Genomic DNA, 21,817 nt, shown 5'->3' with positions numbered 1-21,817 from the left:
CAGTCAATCATCACGAGAGGAAACGATATGGCAGGATGGGTGAGCTAAGGAACAACGCCAGCACACTCCACTGTCTTGCTGGGAATACACAATAAGTTTTTTTGGGCAAATTTACTTTCCGATCATTTTTCTGATTCATTTCCATTCACTTCTATGAGAAAATCGATCAGTAAAACGATCAAAATCAGATCGGACCTGTCGGAAATGATCTATTAAGCCATCTATCTGCCGAAAAAACTCATGGTGTATTACCAGCATTACTGTATGATGGGGGAGGGAGGTCTGGCTGTCTCATCAGGGGGGGTGTCATCAGCTGGAAGGGGCACGATTTTACTTGAGGTTACGGGAGGGATCATTCACAGGGGTCAATAGGACGTAGAAATAAAGGAGGAAACCATCATCTGACCTAACCACTCCCACTTCCTGAACTAGCACCATCATTCCCTTCCTCCTCTTGTCCTTCTCTACTACTGCAAAGTGTCTGCAAAACAAGTGGGCATCCAACGCATTAAACAGTTTGTCAGTAGAAGTCAAGAACTACTTGTGTTTCCTGTAGGTCATTATGGAGTCCTCTAACGCTGCCATTTCTCTCTGTTTCCCAGACTAACGAGAAGGGTCAGGTGGTCACAAAGACGGCGCTGCTGAAACAGATGGAGGAACTGATAGAGGAACCAGGACTGACGTGCTGCATCTGCAGAGAGGGATACAAGTTCCAGGTACACAGCTCTTCTGATGGATATCTAGGCCACTGAAAGAAAGCACTATAGTAATGGTGTATGTTTTATCTTTACCATACAAGTGCCCTCAGCCAAAGCGAACAATTTGGGTGTGAGCGGCGCCTGTGAAATTTGGTTGCTGCTATAGATTGCCCATATTAAAACAAAGAAATACTGGCTATAGCTGCAAATTTGGCCCATAAAAATAACTGGTGCCAGCAAAAAGTAGCAGCGGCAGGAGTCACACTTCTTAGTAGTGGATTTCTGTAAGAACGGCAGGCATGCAGGGAGCAGTATTTCAATGGAGTTAGGCTACAATGTATGAGGCCTAACTGTGCCCATTTACAATGCAATTTCTGCTAATAATCGACTTTCCAATCCGATAATTAAGAAGGTAACAGTCAATAAAAATTTTTTCAAGCACTTCCGTTTGGATCGATTTGGAAACCTGGATCAATCATCCAATCGACAAAATGATTATTTGGGGTTGATTGGTGCCATTAACACGATCTGATCGATAAGAAGGCTGATCGTTAACTAAATTGTATCGTTAATGGGCACCCCTAGTGCCCTGAGCCAAAAGTTTACACCTATGTGGGCAGACGTGTGATCCGCCACCTCTGGCTTAACATTCCATATTGCCCACTTTGTCTTATTACACATTCGGGCCCTTATTTCACTTTCACTCATTTCACTTTTCTTCTGTTTAAACAACTTTTCAGCATTCAGCAACTGAAAAAGTACCTCGTATACTCGCGTATAAGCCTAAATTGTCAGCACAAAAAATGTGTTTAAATGTTTGCCCCCTCGGCTTATATGCGAGTCAGTTGAGCAGAATGGATGGTGGAGCAGGGGTTGATACTGGCATAGGAGCGTAAGAATTGTGCACTAGTGATCCTGCTCTTCCCAGATGGTTCCCTGTGCTGTCGTTTCCCCCCATCCCCTGCAACATGGTGTGCAGAGCTGCTGAAGACTTACCTGTGTCCTCTGGCTTGTGGAGCAGAGCGTGCCAGCAATGTGTCAGCAGTGCAATGATCGAGGATTCTTCCTGTGTGGCAATCGCTGTGTCTCATATCTATGACGTCATCTATTGGAGTCTTGAGACACAGCTGTATCACCCTTGGGGCATATCTGGCTATGGGGAGGGGGCTGGCTTGTACTGGGGCACATCTGGCTACTGTGGAGGGGGCTTATATGTGAGTCAATCACTTTTTACTGGTTTCTGAGGGAAAAGTGGTTACCTTGGCTTATACACGGGTCTGCTTATATGCGATTTATATACGGTAGGTAAAAAAAGTTCTGTCAAAATTATTCTTACCATTTTCTTGCTTGTTGGTGGCTTAAGACTTACTATTGATGAAGTGTAAAAATATCACCCAAGGAGAAAAATTGAATTGAATAAGGCTATAGATGGTCTTGAACTGTTGTGTGTTTATAAGCTCTGCACCTGTGTTCCTTCTCTTCTCCGCCATATACAGATTCAGCTAGAGGACTATAGCAGTAATATTTGTGCAACTACTATTCCAGAAGTCTGAAACGCTCAGCTTCCTCTAGGGCCTCAGCACACTTTACGTTGTTGTGTCCGCTTCTCAGTATCCAATCAGAATGCAGCACACGTGATCGCACGACAACTGCATTGCTGTCCATTGCACTGCCAATCCCATTCACTACAGTGAATGGATCAGCGCTGCATTTTTCTGAAAATGCGTGGAGCAGTGTGGTATGGGATCACACTGCTGCACAGCGCGTTCCGTCTGAATGTCAGACATTGCAATCTATGCACTTCTGATGACCTTGCTAATGATCACACACAGCAACACATATGATGTGTACAAAGCCTTATATTGATGTGTTGCTGAAAAGCAAACAGAAGCGTTCGTGTGCTCAGACCCCCAGCCAGGTTGTTTCATTGTGTTCTTCTCTTCATTTTGTCTCCTCATGTTCTTTGCAGCCCACCAAAGTGCTCGGCATCTACACCTTCACCAAACGGGTATCCCTGGAGGAGGCGGAGAACAAGCCGCGTAAGCAGGCAGGCTACAGCACCGTGTCTCACTTCAACATCGTGCACTACGACTGCCATCTGGCTGCCGTCAGGTGATCACTAGAGCATCTACATAGTTACTTAGTTTTGTTAAAGCAATCCTGAGCCGAAGCTCGGCTTCAAAATCAGATATTAACCTGAAGAGAGGGAAGCCTCAAGATCTTATTGAGGCTTTTCTCAGTGGTCTGATGTTCCCCTCCACATCGGGGCTGTGCTCCTCCTCTGTTACGAGTGCGGCCGTGCAGTAGCCACGCGTCTGTGCATGCCCAGTAGCATAGAGCCCACTGCTTAATGCCCATGTGCTGGTGCGGCCATGCTGGAGGAGGAGGAGGTGCGCGGCCCTGTTAGGATTAGGGACAATGCATTGTTGCTAGTCTTCCGGGAGGCTGTGCTCCGCTACGGGTGATAACACAGCAAGGAGTGCAGCCTCACTTAGATCCTGAGGCTTCCCTCTCTTTAGGTAAGTATCTTGTTATCTTCGCCTCGGGTACACTTTAAGGCCCTTTCACCACTTCCGCGCTGTGTGTAATACAGGTGCCTGCTGCAATGCACGGAACTTGCATTGCTACATCATTTTCCCCATGCAGTTGTGATCCCATTCATTGTAATGATCATCGCAATGCTTTTGCATTTTTAATCAGCAACCGTGCATTGGGGTTCCGCAGTGAATGGATGGAGACATCAAGCAGTACAGTCTCTGCACTTCTGATGTCCCCGTGGATTGCTGTGTGTTGCTGGAAACCTGATTAGCACAAGTGGGGAAAGGGCCTAAACGAAAACCGAGGTTTAACATGTTAAAAGACTAAAAAGGTTTATTGTTGTATTACCACTTATGAATGACACAGTCTTTTACACAGTCTTTTAATCCCAAATATATGAGCTATTGACCTTTTTTTAATCTATCCCCTGCAATAAGAAGCTGTTCTCTGCCAGGCAAGAGTTTTATGGCTGTAATTCCTTATCCATGATAAACATCAGATGGAAATCGTTCAAGACAAACAACTGATCAATTATCAGTAAAGAAAATTGAAGCGAATGACTGAAAAAGAAAATAAGTGACATTTTGTCTGATTTGCCTGGCAGATCGTTTTGGGTGACAATTATTCATAATCTAGAGTGTATACAGGAATCTAAAGATCAGGAGCTATTCATTTGTGAAGTGCGGCTGTGTGAAAAGGAGAAGTCGTTTACAGTGCCGTGTGTACACGTGCAATCGCTTACGAAACGCCATTCACAACTCAGTCTTCCATTGTTTGTTTTGAGTAACTTCCATCTTACATGTAAAAAACATGTCTGAGACAAAAAAGCAAGGCATATACCCCAAGCAACAAGAAAAACACATGGTTATAGTATTTTAAAATATCCAAAATTTTTATTTATCAAAAAAGAGACGTACAAAAATATAAAAATGCTCTGATGGTGGCTGATCAAACCACCGACTCCACACGCATACACACAAACCTCACTCACACCAAGAAACCCTATATTCGTTGGAACAGAAAAAGGGGATTGAATACATGGAATTCAGCAAAATCCCTGCGACAGCAGTTGCAGTTCCTTGATCAGTTATATGAGCTGTTACATGTAGATACATCAACAGTTCACATATATATCTCTGGGAGCTTGAAGCACAATATGAGAAAACCTCGTACTGCGCCTGCTCAGTAAGCTCCCGGAGACACTAGCGGGACGAAGCACGTGCACGGCCACGGGACATGACAGCTGCAGGGGGGGGGGGGGGACCCAGGTAAGTGTCAGTTTTTTGTTTTTTAAACCCTCCACAGAACCCCTTTAACTCTTTCAGGCAAAAAAAGAAGAAAAGTAACACAGCCTATTTGTATGCCTGGCACTGTACATACTTATGTCACCCCAGGTACACTTTAAACCAAAAAACAAAAAATACAATGTTCGAGTTAGGGAGCGGCAGGTGCAGTACATACTAAATGGAGCATTCCCACATTGTTAAATTAAAGGATGTGACCAACATACTGTGATTGTCTGTTTCGGTTGTGTTTCTGAGCAGAAATATTCCAGGGGTGTCTGTTAGCCCTGAAGGTCACTTATTGTATTATTTATAGCTTGTGCTGTTGATCTGCAGCAGTTATGACACTATTTAGTGTGTTCAGAGACTTGGGAGAGGCTGTTCTGTAACTCTGCTGTAATTTGCCCTCCAGCAGCCTCCAATCACCTATTTGATGACCATGTCAAACCTTTTAAAGTAGCAGAGACAGCCTTACTATTCCAAGAGAAAAAACACACATATATAAGTAGATAAATACTGTCCCTAAATAAAGTAGATAAATACTGTCTGTCCCTGGCATTTACTCTCTTGATTCCCTCGGACTGAAGCCAATCCTGATGTCATTTCCTCCCTTAAGGCTGGTTCACATGGGTGTTTTGAAGTCAGTAAACACATCGTTTTAGTAACGTTTTTCGGGATCTACTCCCATCCCATGCAAGCGAATGGCAGCATTTAGTAGGAGCTTTTGTAGGCTTTCATGAAAGCTTGGCAGTAGATCTCGGTGTCTAGTCTCAAAAGCAACATGCAGCTTCTAGAAGGCATTTGCTGTCCCAGGCATTTTCCATCTTCACTGCCTCTGACTGAAGCCAATCCTGATGTCATTTCCTACCTTACTTTTTTATTTTCAATCTAATCAATTTTTTAAGGGTAACGCAGTTAACTTAAAGGGAGGCATCAGGCAAAAAAACACTTTCCCCCTCTACTTACCTGGGACTTCCTCTAGCCCCCTGCAGCTGACATGTCCCATGCCACAGCTCCACTTTCCTCTGCTGGTGCAGAGGACGCCCTCCTCTATTGCGCCTGCGCGAGTGTCACTGTCAACTACTGCACCTGCGCACTACAGTCGCGCCAACGTGGATTTGATACAGCGACGCTCCCGCAGGCGCAGTAGAAGACGGCCTGGTGAGACACCATCGGGGACCCCGGGCCGGCGGCTGAGAGCGGAGCTGTGGCAAGGGACATGGACCTGGGAAGGTAAATATTTACATCCCTGCCATTCGGGGAGCTCTATCGCTGACGCGGTGGGACGGAGGAGGACGGGGGCAGACTCGATAGGATCCAGAGGCTTCCCCCACCACGTTAAAGAGGATCTGTATTGTGAAAAATGCTCCTGGGGGGTACTCGCCTCTGGTGGGGGAAGCCTCTGGATCCTATCGAGTCTGCCCCCGTCCTCCTCCGTCCCACCGCGTCAGCGATAGAGCTTCCTGAATAGCAGGGATGTAAATATTTAAAATCGCATAAGGGGTGATATTTTCTGCACTCATTGTGGAGGACGTGTTGGTTGTTTAGAAGGGACTTGCAGGGAATTGTATTTTCTGCACAGCTTGATTTCCTTTGTTTACACTTTGCTTTGCTCCGCCCACAAACAGGTTAGCCCGTGGCCGGGAAGAATGGGAGAGCGCCGCCCTGCAGAACGCCAACACGAAGTGCAACGGTCTCCTTCCCGTGTGGGGGCCGCACGTTCCAGAATCAGCGTTTGCCACGTGCTTGGCCAGGTATGTTGTGTGGCTGGAAGGAGGGGGGGGGGGGGGGAGTTCTCACTGTCAGTGTTACTGTGAGCTACGTGTAACCCTTGTGCTGCATTCCTGCACTCAGCTCTGCAGACAGTCACCGGGGTTCAGCTGTCCATAAACTAAAACTAGCCTCCGCATAAAACACTGTCGTGCCATTTCACATGAAACTTAACTGAATATAACATAATGAATAAAATTGCTTATTTTTTACGATATTACCTTATACATTGTTTAGGCAGTGTTTGCCCATTGTAAAATCTTTGTCCCTGATTTACATTCTGAGATTTGCCACTGGTGGTGACATCTTTAGTCCTGTCAGGTGCAGCTCTGCAGAATTATTGTTTTGTTTTTTACGGTTTCAAAGTCGGTCGGTAGACAGTACAAATAACATCTAGTCTCCCAGAGTGCACTGGGGTAAGAACGCTGCATAATAAGTAGCCTAGGCTGTGACATCACAGTGAGGGTGGGGTTTACATAACTATATACAGCTATATAATATATATTACATTACATTATTTTCTCTACACTTCCTCTTTAAGGCAGGGGTCACACATATTGGCTTTCGTACGCGTTTTCTGCACAGAAAAAGACTTCAACTGAGAACTCATGTTAATCAATAAGCAAGGTCACACTTTAATGCAGATTTCGCACGCAGAAAAAAAAACTGACATCTTGCGCAATTTGACAGTTTTCTCTATAAATTACATCAGCTGCTGTAAGGCAGGGGTCACACTTGTCTTTCAGTTTTCTGCAAAGTGTAGAAAACTGAAAGACAAGTGTGACCCCTGCCTAAGTCATAGTTGCACAGAGGCATCTGGGAGCCGATTATCTGGATAGATGTAGGAAGGGAAGGTGTATAGAGACACCCTGCAACAAAAAAGCACAGAGACCACAGGAGCTCCAATAGCGTAATGTGTTACAGAAGGGTCAGAACTGTAGTGTCAGGAAAGGTGGTACTCACAAGGGGGAGGTTGCAGAAGGGGCAACCAACCACAAGAGGCAGGTGGAGATGTGTAACCCGACTCCACTCGGGGGACCAGGGCAAGCAGGATGCTGTCACACTCCTCATGATACCACTAGTCCTGGAGATGGCAGAGCCCCAACAAGGTCCAGGGAACAAGCATAAAAGGGGGGGAACACGCATTAAAGGGAGGAGAAGAGGCAGCCAAGGGTATAATGAACCTAAATTGAAAAAAAAACAAATAAATGAGAAAAGACATAAGGTGGCTCACCTCAATGAAGACAAAATCTTTATTGTGCTCGCTGTGAGCCTGTGCCTACTTCCTTAGATTGATTAAAGTGCCAAAGGGTGCTTGTAGCCAAGATGCAAGGCGCTCGCATCTGGGCTACAAGCACCCTTTGGCACTTGCATTGACCTGAGGAAGTGAGCACAGACTCCCGAAACACAGTGCCAGAGCACAATAAAGTACATTTTTCTTATAATTTTTGTCTTCATTGAGATAAGCCACCTCATTCCTTTTCTCATGTATTTGTTTTTTTATTATACCCTTAGCTGCCTCTTCTCCTCCCTCTTGATCTGGATAGATGATTTATTCTGCACAGAGTATATATGTGACCTGTGGCCATTTCACTACATTACGGTCCAGCTATTTGCGCATTTGTCCCAAGTGAGGGAAGTGACTTTCAACTAAAAAAAAATCCCTATGCGAAATTCGGAATTCTGCGCAATTAGTGTGCTCATCCCCTATCTGTGACATCAGAAATTACTGTGATGGTGGTGAGACGTGTTGGAGAATATCTGATGATTTATGTTATTTATTTATTGTTGTATTTATAAAGCCCCAACTGATTATGCAGCACTGGACATTAGTTTAGGTTACAGACAATATTTAGGGGTGACATACAGCAATATGACAATACAGGAATACAAGCAAACCAGATCACGCAGCACAGTATGAGTACACGGTAATGCTGAAGGTGGCCACTAACGATCCAATTTCTAGAGAAAAATCATTCTAACGATCAGAAATTCTGATCAGGGTGGATGATAATAATCTCCTTTGATGGGCACAATCGATTACAAAATATAAATATAGTCAAACCAAAATTTGGATTTTCTATTTGATTGTGATAGATGGGAAGCTAAGATTGGTTCGTTGATAGTGTAGTGAACAATTTCTCTACCGATCAGAATTATCTGATCACTCGTTTTTTCGCTAGAAATTGGATCATTAGTGGCCACCTTTAGTCAGTCACTGGATGGGAGCATGGAGATTGGGCCAGTTGAGTTCACTCAGATCCATAGGAAGGGTGTACGGTAATGGAGATGCGTGAACAGGTAGGAGACAAAAGGAGGAGGACCCTGCCGAAGGCTTATAATCTAGAGGGAGAGGTAGGGACACGAAAGGTAGGAGACCAGAGTTCAGCTGCGGGTTTAGAGCACTTGTGAGGGATAGTAAGCCAGAGTGAAAAGGTGAGTTGTGAGGGCCTTCTGGAAGATGTTGAAGGAGGGGAAACCCTAATGGGGGAGGTAGGGAGTTCTATAATGTTGGAGCAGCTCTTGAGATGCCGTTATAGTTGAATCACTGCATGCACTCTTCCTGCAGGCATAACACCTACCTACAAGAGTGTACGGGTCAGAGGGAGCCCACCTACCAACTCAACATCCACGACCTCAAGCTGCTATTCTTGCGTTTCGCCATGGAGCAGTCGTTCAGCGCGGACACCGGAGGAGGAGGCAGAGAGAGTAACATCCACCTCATCCCGTACATCATCCACACTGTACTCTATGTACTGAACACGTAAGTACTCACCTATCCCGGCGACTGAACACTGCTGCAGAGAGTTCCACGGCTCACCTGCTGTTCCCTCTTGCCCCCTCCAGGACTCGGGCCATTTCCCGGGAGGAAAAAAATGTCCAGAGTTTCCTAGAACAGCCCAAAGAGAAGTGGGTAGAAAGTGCCTTCGAGGTGGACGGGCCCCACTATTACACAGTGCTGGCGCTACACCTCCTGCCCACCGAGAAGTGGAACACCATCCGCATCGAAGTGCTACGACGGCTGATGGTCGTGTGTCACGCGAGGGCCGCATCGCCTGGAGGAGCAACCAGGTACTGTATTTGAGAGGGGTGGAGCCATTATCCAGGGGAGGGGGAAAGGGAGGGGCAACACTTTAGTCTGTTTCCGTGACACAGAGACAACAATGAAGGGATTTGTTGAGTTTCCCCTTTAGGGCCTTTGTCCGGCAGAGTTTTGGTTAACAGTTTTCAAAATTAACAACTCTCTACTTATTAAAGTACATCTGAAGTCAGAGGGATAAGGAGGCTGACATTTATTTCTTTAACAATGCAATTTGCATGGCAGCCCTGCTGATCCTCTGCCTCTAATACTTTTAGCCATAGACTCTGAACAAGCATGCAAATCAGGTGTTTGTCGAAACATAGTCATGTCACTGACTGTCCTCAGAGGAGCTATAGTCATAGTCTTGTGTCCTACCATATTATTATTATGTATTTATAGAGCAGTGACCTCTTTACGGAGTACATAGTCATGTTACTGACTTTTCTCAGAGGAGCTCACACTATAATCCTGTCATAGTCTAATGTCCTACCATATTATTATGTAGTTATATAGCACTGACATCTTCTGCAGCACTTTACAGAGTACATAGTCATGTCACTGGCTGTCTTCAGAATTTGTCTCTACCATATTTGTGTGTGTGTGTGTATGGGGGAGGAGAAGCACATTTAGTCAACTTATTAGAAGGTTAAGGGCTCATTCACACTTGAGCGGGAATTGAGCAATTCCCACTCACCACAAATCGCTAGCGTTTTTTTAAAAACCGCTAGCCATTTAATCCTATGGCAGTGTTCTCACTACCGCTACCGTGGCGTTTTGCGATTAGCGTTAACCGCAAAGGCGTTACATGTGGTGATTCCCGAGCGATCGCGATTAGCATGTATAGAACCGCTAATTGCTAGCGTTTTGCGATTTAAGATGTGAACGGAGCCTTACGGATATGGGAGTAAACTGGTCCTTACTAAGGAAACCCACTCGAACACTTGGGGGGGGGAAGGGTGGCTGGGAAGACATACAATCCTTCTAATGTAGTCCATTTTTCTGATGCAGTGTGGGAATTAATCAGAGATGGGGAAGTCAGTGAGAATGTTCTTAAACCTAAATGAAACTCTGATGATGCTGCAGGAAGATTCTGTGGCTACTGATAGTGGGGGGTCACTTTCTGAAGGCGTTTATGAAGCCCCCTGTCACTCTGCAGGATATACTTTGTGCTTGGATAATCCGGATGCTATGAGACTGGCTGAGACATCACTAAGTCTGTCTGGATCTCTCTGCATCTCCCTGGGGGGTCATCGCCTCTCTGTTTTCTTTAACTTAAGAATTGTCCCCGAGCCTCAAAACCTTAAATCATTAAGAAAGCACGTGGTTCTTCCAGTGCAGCAATCCTCCCGCCTGTAGGGCTCTGGTGACATTCCAGCGGTGGGCGAGACGGCTGTCTGTCCCCGTAGGTGTGTTGTGTAGTGCACAGCACTGCCAACACTCCCTCCCCGCATTGTCTTCTCTACAGACACTGACTCATCCGCTGATACTTCCCCTCCGCAGAGCTGTTCCAGAACATTCTGCCACACAATCGCTTTCAAAACACCTGTGTGAATTATTTCCCAATTAATCGGGTATTAATATATTACCTGAGCTCCACCCCTCCCCTCCCCACAACACAACTGAGACCGAGAAACGCTGTCCTTTAATAACAGGTTCCACGGACTGCAGGAATTCGGGTCCGCCGGTCGCACGGTTGCACCCAGAATTATTAGGTTTACTTTGACAAAGAAAAATATACTAAAATTCCACATGTCAGATGTCAATATTTATAACCTTTTCAGATGGGAATCCAGGTGAAGAATGTCAAAATAAAGGCGTGAAACTGGTCATGCTGTAGAACAGCCACTTCTTTCTTCTATAAATTGACCTTATTGAACTTGGTTTTTGGGTTTTCTTTTTGCACAAACTTGTTTCAAAAGGCTCGTACCCACTACGCGGTTTTTCCGACTACCGGGGATTTTTGAGGCGACGGGTTCTTTTCCATGATCCTGGGGCGCAGCTACAGGCGTGCGATCATTTAAACAATGTTTAGCAATGAACAGCATGAAAGACCGTCACGGCAGATTGGATCTTTAAAGGGGCACTATGGCGAAAAATTTTTAAATTTTATATATGTGCAAATGTATACAAATAAGTGCATTATTTTTCCCAGAGTAAAATGAGCCATAAATTACCTTTCTCCTATGTTGCTGTCACTTACAGTAGGTAGTAGAAATCTGACATTACCGACAGATTTTGGACTAGTCTATCTCTTCTCTCAGGGATTTATTTGTTTTCAAAAGCACTTAGTGAATGGCAGTTGCTCTGTCCAACTGCCAAAAAACTGTGTAGCGAGCAGGGAGGCTGGCCAGCATCATTGTTTAAATCCTTTTTAGGGAATATCTTTATAAAGAATAAAAGCCTTGCTGAGAATCCCCCATGAAGAGATGGACTGGTCCAAAACATATCGCTTCTTTCAGATTTCTACTACCTACTGTACGTGACAGCAGCATAGGAGAAAAGTAATTTATGACTCATTTTACTCTGGAAAAAATATACTTCTTATCTGTCTGTTTGCGCATATTTTAGATTTTTTTCGCCATAGTGCCCCTTTAAGATCCCTAATAACTCCACACATAGTAGCACGATCGCTTGACTTCATGTTTGCGCCAGTCATGTGACATCGCATGTACCCATTGGCAGGAAGATGGATTGTGGAATGCTTGTTGTCAGGGATACATCGCTGCATCCATCTTCCCCTGTCGAGTGGTGAGTATTTAGCTTCAGATCAGCCGTAGGGCTTTATGTTTTTGGATGTTTGGAGCAGAAAAAGAAGCTAGTTCTGTGTGTGGCAGTAAGATAACAGATGCGCCAAAAGGATAAAACTGACTAAATGAACTTAAAAACCAATTTGGTAATAAAGGAGGCAGTGGTGGACTTACCTCCTCCAAGCAGAACACACGACTAGATTTTCAGTTAAAAAACGTTTATTGGGTACTCCAAAATAAAGTGCAACACGTTTCGCAGGTTAAACCTGCTTCCTCAGGCAATACAGATAGGAGTAAAAAAGCATCTGCTAGTAACCTCAAAGCTGCGCGCCTCTGTGTGTGATCCTCTGTGTTCAGCGTGAACTGTCTTCTGAATGAAACGCTCACTCGGTCATTTTGTTCTCCTTTCAGGTTGACGGATAAAGCTGTGAAGGATTATTCGGTCTATCGTGCCAGCCTTCTCTTCTGGGCTCTGGTTGATCTAATTTATAACATGTTTAAGGTAACTTATCCATTCTAGATGAGACACTGAAGCGAAAAAAAAAATATGATATAGTGAATTGGTTGTGTACTATGAATAATTACTAGAAGATTAGCAGCAAAGAAAATATTCTCATACTTTTATTTTCAGGTATATAGTGTGTTTTCTAACATTGCATCATTCTATAATATGTGCAGATTACACAACACTCAGCATTCAAAATGAGTCTTTCAGAGCAGTCTGTGAAGTAATGACCTCTCCTCTAGCAGAGGAAAAGTAAATAGTCCAGGAACAGTTGAGATAATAAAAGTCAGACAACAGCCCTCTCCACGGCTAACTTAGTCGGAGAGCTTAATGGCTTGTTTGCATAGAGATAACAACTGGAGTTTCTCAACTCTTCCTGTACTGGAAACAATTACACTGATGTATCTGATCTTAATGTTTTATTTCTTAGCTGTGCTACACATACAAATCATAATATCATCATTTTTTTTCGCTTCAGTGTCTCTTTAAGGCTGAATCCGAAACCTGCAGATAACAGTACACCCCAAAACTTATGCTTGTTGTTGAGATCAGTGATGTTAAATACTTTATACCACAGCTAAAGGCAAAATCCAGCAAAGCATATCCTGAAAGCAATTATGTCAATTAGTTTGAAGCCACAACTGCAGCACCTGCACAGCGGCAGTCCATCAGAGATTGCCACAGCTTATACTGTACATACTGGGGGTAGCAAAGATCTATACACACTGCAGCTAATTTACTATCAGTACAGGCACAGAGTAACAGCTTATATTGTACATATTGAAGGTACCAGAGGTCAGCACACACTGCAGGTAGTTTACTGTCAGTACAGGAACAGAGTAACAGCTTATAACGTACATACTGGGGGTAGCAAAGATCAGCACATGCTGCAGCTAATTTACTATCAGAACAGACACAGTGTAACCACTTATACTGTACATACTGGGGTAGCAGTTACTCTGTGCCTGTTATAGTAGTAAACTAGTTACACTGTGTGCTGATCTCTGCTACCTCCAGTATGTACAGCATAAACTGTTACTCTGAACCTGCTCTGATAGTAAACTAGCTGCAGTGTGTATTGATATCTGCTACCACCAGTATGTACAGTATAAGCGGTTACTCTGTGCCTGTACTGATAGTAAACTAGCTGCAGTGTGTATTGATATCTGCTACCCCCAGTATGTACAGTATAAGCGGTTACTCTGTGCCTGTACTGATGGTAAACTAGCTGCAGTGTGTATTGATATCTGCTACCCCCAGTATGTACAGTATAAGCGGTTACTCTGTGCCTGTACTGATAGTAAACTAGCTGCAGTGTGTATTGATATCTGCTACCCCCAGTATGTACAGTATAAGCGGTTACTCTGTGCCTGTACTGATAGTAAACTAGCTGCAGTGTGTATTGATATCTGCTACCCCCAGTATGTACAGTATAAACGGTTACTCTGTGCCTGTACTGATAGTAAACTAGCTGCAGTGTGTGCTGATCCCTGCCACCTCCAGTATGTATAATGCAATGAAGCTTATTTTTGCAGTGGCCTGATAATCATGTGAAGGGCGGTAGAATGTAAGTCATCTGGCTCAGAATATTTTGTGTATTCAGCAGTTAACGTTGATCCGGTTTGTTTTGCCCAGTTGAGGACTCTCAGGCAGAGTTATGAATGTTTTGAGCAGAAGAATGTGCTGTAATCACTAACACCGCGGGACTCGCCCACTGCCGGCATTCCGAACACAAAGGCCTGTCAGCAACACTGCACAGCCGTCACATAATCACATTGTGCGGATATCTGACTGCCATCTGCTGCATCCAGCAACTCTCCCCGGTCAGGAATGCCTAATTCCCATCTTACAGAGACTGTGTAACAAAATGTTCAGCCTTATTTCTTCTATCCTATAAGTTCCTATACCTGTTCTAATGTGGTCTGGATTACTGCAGCCTTTTCTAGTTGCACTCTCTGTAATATATCTAATCTTCTTTCCTTTGTCAAGCTTTGTCGACCCAGGGAGGAATGGACTTCCTCTGTTGTAATGAATACAAGTTATGCACGCCCCCTCCAGGCTCTGTGTGCTGATGCAGTTTGTTAGGCTGAGAGGGGAGGGAGCTGCCTGTCACATGCTGAGAAACTCTGAGAATCCCAGACTGGAGTGCAGATAATTCACTATGTAAAAAAAATTGTAGTAAACTGTAACATGAGAGGTGTGTGTGTGTGTGTGTGTGTGTGTGTGTGTGTATATGTGTGTGTGTGTGTGTGTGTGTGTGTATAGTGTGTGTGTATAGTGTGTGTGTGTCTGTGTGTGTATATATATGTGTGTGTGTCTCTGTGTGTATAGTGTGTGTGTGTGTGTGTGTGTGTCTGTATAGTGTCTGTGTGTGTGTCTGTGTCTGTGTGTGTGTGTATATATATGTGTGTGTGTCTGTGTGTGTCTCTGTGTGTATAGTGTGTGTGTCTGTGTGTGTGTCAGAGTCTCTTCAAAAGAAATCTGAAAAGAAATAGCCCCTGGGGGTTACTTTCCTCAGGATGGGGAAGACTCTGAATCCTAATGAGGCTTCCCTCATCCTCTTCAGCCTCCGGGATCCAGCGCAGAAAGCCCCTGAGCGCCTCGTGCGGCAATATTTACCTTTTGGGCTCTTGTGCAGGCGCAGTAAAAGCTTTCCGATCGGGCTCTAGTGGAAATAGCTGAGCCCCATTGGATCCACACTACTGGGCAGGCGACTCACAGCTGTGCAGTAGAGTAGACTCGATCAGTCTCGGCTATTTCCAGTGGAGCCCGATCGGAAAGCTTCTGCTGCGCCTGCGCAAGAGCCCAAAAGGTAAATATTTCTGCACGCTTCTGTGCTTGCGCAGTGCTTGTCGGGGTACTGTTCAGGGGAGACAACGCTGGGTCCCCGAGGCTACAGAGGACGGAGGAAGCCTCATTGGGACCCTGAGGCTTCCCCCTCCTAAGGTAAATACCCCATAGGGGCTGTTCTCTTACTGAAAGGGAACCTGAAGAGGAGAGGAATACGCTGGCTTTAGTTGTGTTTGAGTCACACACAGGGCCGTAACTACAAATCACGGGGCATCCCAGCAAAACTTACCCTTACTACCCCTGGTGACCCTCATGACCCCGGGGCCCATCTCACAAGGGTCATAAAACAAGTGTGGGCATCATAATCATCTCACACATAACAAGTGTAGCCAAAAACTCCTGATCTGAAGGATGGACCCCTTTATGAGGGAGTGTAGTAGTTGTGGCCCCCTTACAGCTCTGGGCCCCTCTGCGCTTGCTGCGGCTGCTTCCTTGTAGTTACACCCCTGCATCTGCAACAAGCATGCCGCCAGTGGAGTCACAGCAGTGTCATCTGATCAGCTTGCTCATTCCGGGCCAGTGACTTATAGTATTAGAGGCGGAGCATTGGCACTAAAGCCAGGCAACTGGCATTGTTAGAGGATGAAGATGGCAGCGTCTGTATTCCTCTCACTTCAGGATCTATTCAATCAAGAAAAATGGTAATGTTTTATGTACCGCAGAGTTCCGCAGGAGTCCCTTCCCCCATCTAGACCCCGCCTCCCACATTCTATTGTCAGATGGTCTCCACTGTCCTGTGAGTAGGGTAACATTGCAAAGCACTCATCTGTATTAGATTCCAAACTTCAGCGCTGCATAGCCTCTTGTGTTAAAAATCCATCACCAACACCACTCACAGTGCAGGCTTACCAACTTCCAATAAGACCCAGATTATAAGGTCTGCACATTCAATAATCCCCACGATCACAGGCTTCCTTGTTGTCACTTTTCAGATATCCGTCCTCAGCAGGTACTCCCAGCATAAGAAGATATAATATATAACAAACAAGATCTAAGTGCTCTCTGTTTAGTTTAAAAAGCCGGCACTTTTATTCATAAATTACAAGTAAAAACAGATACTCACATAAGGGCCCTTGTTACAGGGACCCTCAGTTGATACAGCGTTTGAAATAATGTTAGCAGGATACCACTCTCCCATCTGCCAACCGTTTCGCCCGACCCAGGTTTCGCTACCGCGTCCTCAGGGGCTTCTAGTATTACTGTACACTAGAAGCGGGATGGGAAAAAAATGGACATCTGTACTAGAATGTCCGCCCTCACTTTATAACTGCTTGACCTTGCTCTGACTCCCTAGTATAAACAAAGTCCAGGCAGGGGAGCTGCAGAGGCAGAGAGAACCATTTTAGTGCCTGCAGCAGTCAAGATACCACTTAGAAACATCCATTCTGCAGGTAATGTCATTTCCGGCATTTTGAAAAAGCAAAATGCTAGGCTGAGATGATATTGAGCCTAAGGCACTCACTGTGATGTAGAAGATGGCAGCAGGGGCATAACTTGGCCTAGCCTCCTTTAAAGCTCTGCCCGCTTTTTCCAGGTCCTTTCTGTTGCAGAGCAGCGCATCATATATTACCTTAATCTAGGAAAGCGACAGGTCCTCATTCCTCCTGTCTTCACTGTAGCTACTGTGCAGTATGTCTCTGCAGCTCCTGCCTTTGCAGGTCATGTGACATGCATCTAGAGCTGCAGGGGGGATGGTGTACCGCAGCTACCATGAACAAGAGAGGCATGCAGACATGTCACATCACTAGGTGAAGCTAATGTAAGACGCTCTGCACTTGCAACAGATGGGACTAGGCCCTCTTGGCTTCTGGGCGTCACAGCGGGCTATTGTTACACCTCTGGATGGCAGAGATGGGAATGTGGGGGAAAACCTCTTCAGTTCTGCGTGCTTTAAGTGTACCCTGCAGTACAATAAGGTGCGTAATAATTAGGTTGTGTAGAGTGTATTGCATGCCTGTGGTGATGTGAGCTCTTGTTTCTGCTCTATAGAAGGTACCCATCAGTAACACAGAAGGAGGCTGGTCCTACTCTTTGGCGGACTACATCCGAGTGAATGACATGCCCATCTACGAGGCGGCAGACAGAGTGCTGAAGACCTTCCAGGACGAGTACATGCCGGTAGAGTCCTTCTCAGAGTTCATCGATGTGGCAGGTGTGTATTATCGCCCATCTCGAGTTGTGCAATCACGCTCAGCTGCATTGCCCTGCTAAGTGCTCGTTAAAAACAGCCCTGATGTATGAATCCACCATTCAGAATGGCACGGATGACTGGCATTTGCTACACGTTAAAGCAAACCTGAACTGACATGAGATACAAAGGTACATATAATCCTAGCCCTAGTAAGAAACTGTCTGAAGTCCCCTCTTGTTTTTCCAGTACAAGAGCTTGTGTACAGCTTGCCAATTCAGTCAGGTTTCCAGAAAAGCAAATAGAAGGTAAACAGCTGAGAAGTTGTGAGATGATGTTTTACTACAAGAAAGTTCAAAGGGTCATTATTTCTCTCTCTTATTTAGCTTAAGTAGGCAGAGTGTGGGTTCTAAACAGCCACTGTGACTGTCTAATACAGTCTTCAGATTTAAGCCATTAAGCTGAAAGTAAAAATATGAGACTCATTTCTATGTGACTAATGTTCTAATTATTATCCGTACTACACATAAAGTTCACATCAGCACAGGTGCCACCTCCATCTCGGAGACAGAAGCTGCTATCCAGTGAAACTAGGTCTTATAATGTTTGTACGTTGTGTTTTGCATGCAGTGTGCCTCTAAAAGGTACCGAAAGTGAAATAAAGGTGGCCAGGTTAACTCACTTGGGGCTTCTTCCTGCCCCCGAAAGTCCTCCTGGTCCCTCACCGTTCAGCAGCAATGACCTTCTGCAAGATGGCTGAGCCAGTAGCAGGCTACATGCGTGCCTCCTTGATTGCGCACCTGCAGTTATCATTTCTATGAACTGCGCAGGTGCAGAAAGAGATCAAGAGGTGCACAGCCCTGGGCCGCACATGCAGCTGTCAGAGGGACACTGCTGCTTATCCGAGCAGCACATACATATTGGGGTTTTCCGGCATCCTCTGTGTACTGCTTCCGACGTGTCACCTGACCTGCATCGGGTCAGGTGACACTCCAGGAGCTGTGCATGGACACTGGAAAGCTGAAATGAGCTGCGGGAAGGGTAGAAGACATTGGCCTCAATTCACTAAGATCATGCTGGAGATAAGGCAAGAGAAAACGTACCACCACACAGTGAGAGAGTTATCTTATCTCTTCATTCCTTAAAGAGGAACTGTAACGACAAAACGGCCCCTGGGGGGTACTCACCTCGGGTGGGGGAAGCCTCCGGATCCTAATGAGGCTTCCCGCGCCGTCCTCCATATATCAGGGGTCTCGCGGCAGCCCTCCGTGCAGCGGTGACGTAATATTTACCTTCCTGGCTCCTGCGCAGGCGCTCTGACGGCTGACGGCTCCGAAGTAGGCGGAAATACCCGATCGCCGTCGGGTCCGCTGTACTGCGCAGGCGCAAGTTTCCGGCGCCTGCGCAGTAGAGCGGACCCAACGGAGATCGGGTATTTCCGTCTATTTCCGAGCCGAAAGTCGCCACAGCGCCCCCGCTGGAGCCAGCAAAGGTAAATATTGAACTGACAGTCGGCACAGTCGCCGGCTGTTCGGAGGGCTGCAGCGAGACCCCCGTGGGACAGAGGACGGCGTGGAAAGCCTCATTAGGATCCGGAGGCTTCCCCCACCCGAGGTGAGTACCCCCAGGGGATCTTTTTAATGTTACAGAGTCTCTTTAAGTTCCCTACTCTGTAGTTATTTTCACACACAGTTAATTTACAGCCTGTCTTTAACATTAGAATTCTGGAGTTATTTTAAAGATTGAAGATTTAACTTTAGGTTTGCCTGAGGTAAAATGTTTCCTGAATACTACATGCCTTATCACCATGGTGATAACTCTAGAAATTTTATTAAAGACAGGAGATAAGCTCAGTGAATTGAGGCCAATGCCTGGAGGTTCGGTAAGTATTTTCTGTCCCACAATGCCCTGCAAAATGTCTAAGCACTGTCCCCACTATCTCCCTCAGGCATGCTGGTTAGTTGAGACTTCCGTTTGCCTGAGTTCCGGGTAACAGGCACTTTGCTGTATTCGGCTTTTAAAGCCCAATCCTCTTTAGTGTAATGGGATGTAGATACAGCACATCTTAGCTGTGCACTTTCCCGATTTCTCCCCGTTCAGCCATGTGTACGCAGGTGATGGTGCCGGCCGGTTCCCAGCATCAGACGCCGGGTGACTTTCATCTCTCTGCCTTTTGTCTTCCAGGGCTTTTATCCGAGATCAACGACCCTGACAGCTTTCTCAAGGATCTTTTGAACTCGATCCCCTGAGTCGTCGTGAGCGAAGCCCTCCTCTGCTTTTAGTCCGTGGAAGCTCTGTTCTTACTCCCCTGGGTGCTGCAATATAATAGGCTTTCCTCCATTCTGTATCGCGTGTGTGTGTTTGTGTGTGCGTGTGTTGGCTTACGGGGTGGAGAGAAGCGTGATGACCGTCTCTCTGACATCCATCAGAATCCCTGAAATCTGCTCGGACAGCGTCTTGGTCAACAAGACTTTTATCTTGAATTTAGCAGGATGAAAAACCCACCGCGTCAGTGAACTGGGGTTTTCCTTCACGGTGGCATCCGCTATCTCGTGTGTTTTAGTGTGCATGATTCTTCTGAATTCAGAAACGGACAATGGTAACCAATACGGATTTTGGAACTGCTGCAAGAGAGGCTGTCGTGGAACGTGTCCTCCTACCGTAACTGCATGATTCACCCAGCCCACCAAAGAAGGAAACTGCATGCCCACTTCCTGCTAAACCAGCCTCTCGTGTTTATGGTGGCAGCCAGTAAAAGGCCGCCAGTGGGCGGCGAGTATGGCGATCACCAGATGTGGCCCACTGCCTACTTATTCTAGAAACGAGCCCAATCATTCTAGATGTTAGTGACAATCGCTGTGCTGATTCGCTGAGCGGAGGACAGTCCCATTGGCTAATCGGCATCATCGTGTCCATTTATCCTGCTGTCCCCCCTCACTGTTCCATTGTGGGCTGTACTGGCAGCCAACTAACGTGTATCCAGCTGTTGTCCGCTTCAGATAAAATGTAATAAAGCTTTCGTTTTCTCATCCTGGGTCCTGAGAGAGATGCTGATTTGAGATAAGTGATTGCTGCCGCTTTGGCCCGGAGTCATTCTGGGCTTTATCATCTTCCATCATTTCATTACCGTCCCTGTAGATTCTGAAGCTCAGACTCCAATCTGATAAAAGCTATTTAGTTTGGTAGAAGACTTGGTCCATTCATACCGAGGAAGAGAGGGACTGGAGGATTTGGACCGAAATGAGTTAGAGAACCTGAGATGGAAGGAAAGAAAAGTTTTACAAATACCTGGAGCTTCCTCAAACCCCCTCCAGGCTTGTCGCTCCCTCACTGCCGTCCAAAGCCTCCTGGGTCTTCTCAAATGGCCAGGGAAGGTCCTTTGGTCTGAGGAGCATGCGTGGCATGACCATGCGCACCCGCCTGTCGCGCTCCTGTGGCAGCACTACTGCACAGGTGCAGAATGCTCCCGGCAATGGGGGAGCACACACAGATTGCCTGCGCCAACTGGAGGAGTTTTCTGTGCCAGGAGTCAGAGGACAGTGACGAGGAAGCCCCAGGTATGTATACATTCCCTACCCCCTCCCCATCTCAGGTACACTTTAAAGTAAACCAGAGCTGTAAAAACAAGATTTGATTCTCACCCACAACTCCCTCCTGCGGTAACCCGTTGAGTCCCACTCCGCCCTCCCGCAGTCTGCCGTTCAACCACAATCGGCCCCCGGGAATTGTCTCAGTCAAGTCAGTCTGGGCTGCTGCGCATGCGCGGGAGGTCTGTGCATGCGCAGAAGACCCAGCCTGGACCAAACTGAGCCTATCACCGGGGCTGATCGCAGCTGAACGGCAGACCACAGGATGACAGCATGGGTTATGCTGCAGGAGGAAGCTTTGGGTGAGTATCAGATCTTCTTGTTTTACAGCTGTGGTACACTTTAAGCACCATAACAAAATGTTTGTTTACACAGTACAGACCAGCCCATACGCCCTCTGTGGCGCCACAAGACTAATCTGCAATTTATAATTCTTAGTGGGTGTACAGTACAGGCAATGTCCTGCAGATAAATGTCAGCCCCTTCTCTAAGAATACTTCTCATTATGGAAGATAAGGCATAATGATAACCTCTTGGTTATATGCTTTAGTGTGGAGATTATCTACAGGAGTTTGGTGGATATCTGAATGGGAATAAGGCTTCAATCCACAAAGACGTTCAGTAAAAAA

The 21,817-nt window shown here is 46.0% G+C and overlaps 1 protein-coding gene across 16 annotated transcripts in view; it reads left to right on the top strand.

Annotated features, from left to right (window-relative positions):
- Window positions 1-20,630, top strand: part of UBR4 (ubiquitin protein ligase E3 component n-recognin 4) — a 185,801-nt gene extending 165,171 nt beyond the window's left edge. For all 16 annotated transcript variants that reach the window (XM_068241725.1, XM_068241728.1, XM_068241727.1 and 13 more), the window contains 8 exons: window positions 603-716; window positions 2,668-2,810; window positions 6,148-6,273; window positions 8,859-9,053; window positions 9,137-9,361; window positions 12,530-12,620; window positions 17,463-17,625; window positions 19,786-20,630. In XM_068241725.1, the coding sequence (XP_068097826.1) occupies window positions 603-716; window positions 2,668-2,810; window positions 6,148-6,273; window positions 8,859-9,053; window positions 9,137-9,361; window positions 12,530-12,620; window positions 17,463-17,625; window positions 19,786-19,850 (1,122 nt within the window). In that variant the 3' untranslated portion in view covers window positions 19,851-20,630. The remainder of the gene's footprint in view (window positions 1-602; window positions 717-2,667; window positions 2,811-6,147; window positions 6,274-8,858; window positions 9,054-9,136; window positions 9,362-12,529; window positions 12,621-17,462; window positions 17,626-19,785) is intronic.
- Window positions 20,631-21,817: the final 1,187 nt, after the last annotated feature.

This window comes from Hyperolius riggenbachi, chromosome 6, assembly GCF_040937935.1.
Source record: "Hyperolius riggenbachi isolate aHypRig1 chromosome 6, aHypRig1.pri, whole genome shotgun sequence".
Taxonomy (NCBI): domain Eukaryota; kingdom Metazoa; phylum Chordata; class Amphibia; order Anura; family Hyperoliidae; genus Hyperolius; species Hyperolius riggenbachi.
Note: the sequence above shows the minus strand (reverse complement) of the source record. Positions and strands in the feature narration are given on the sequence as shown.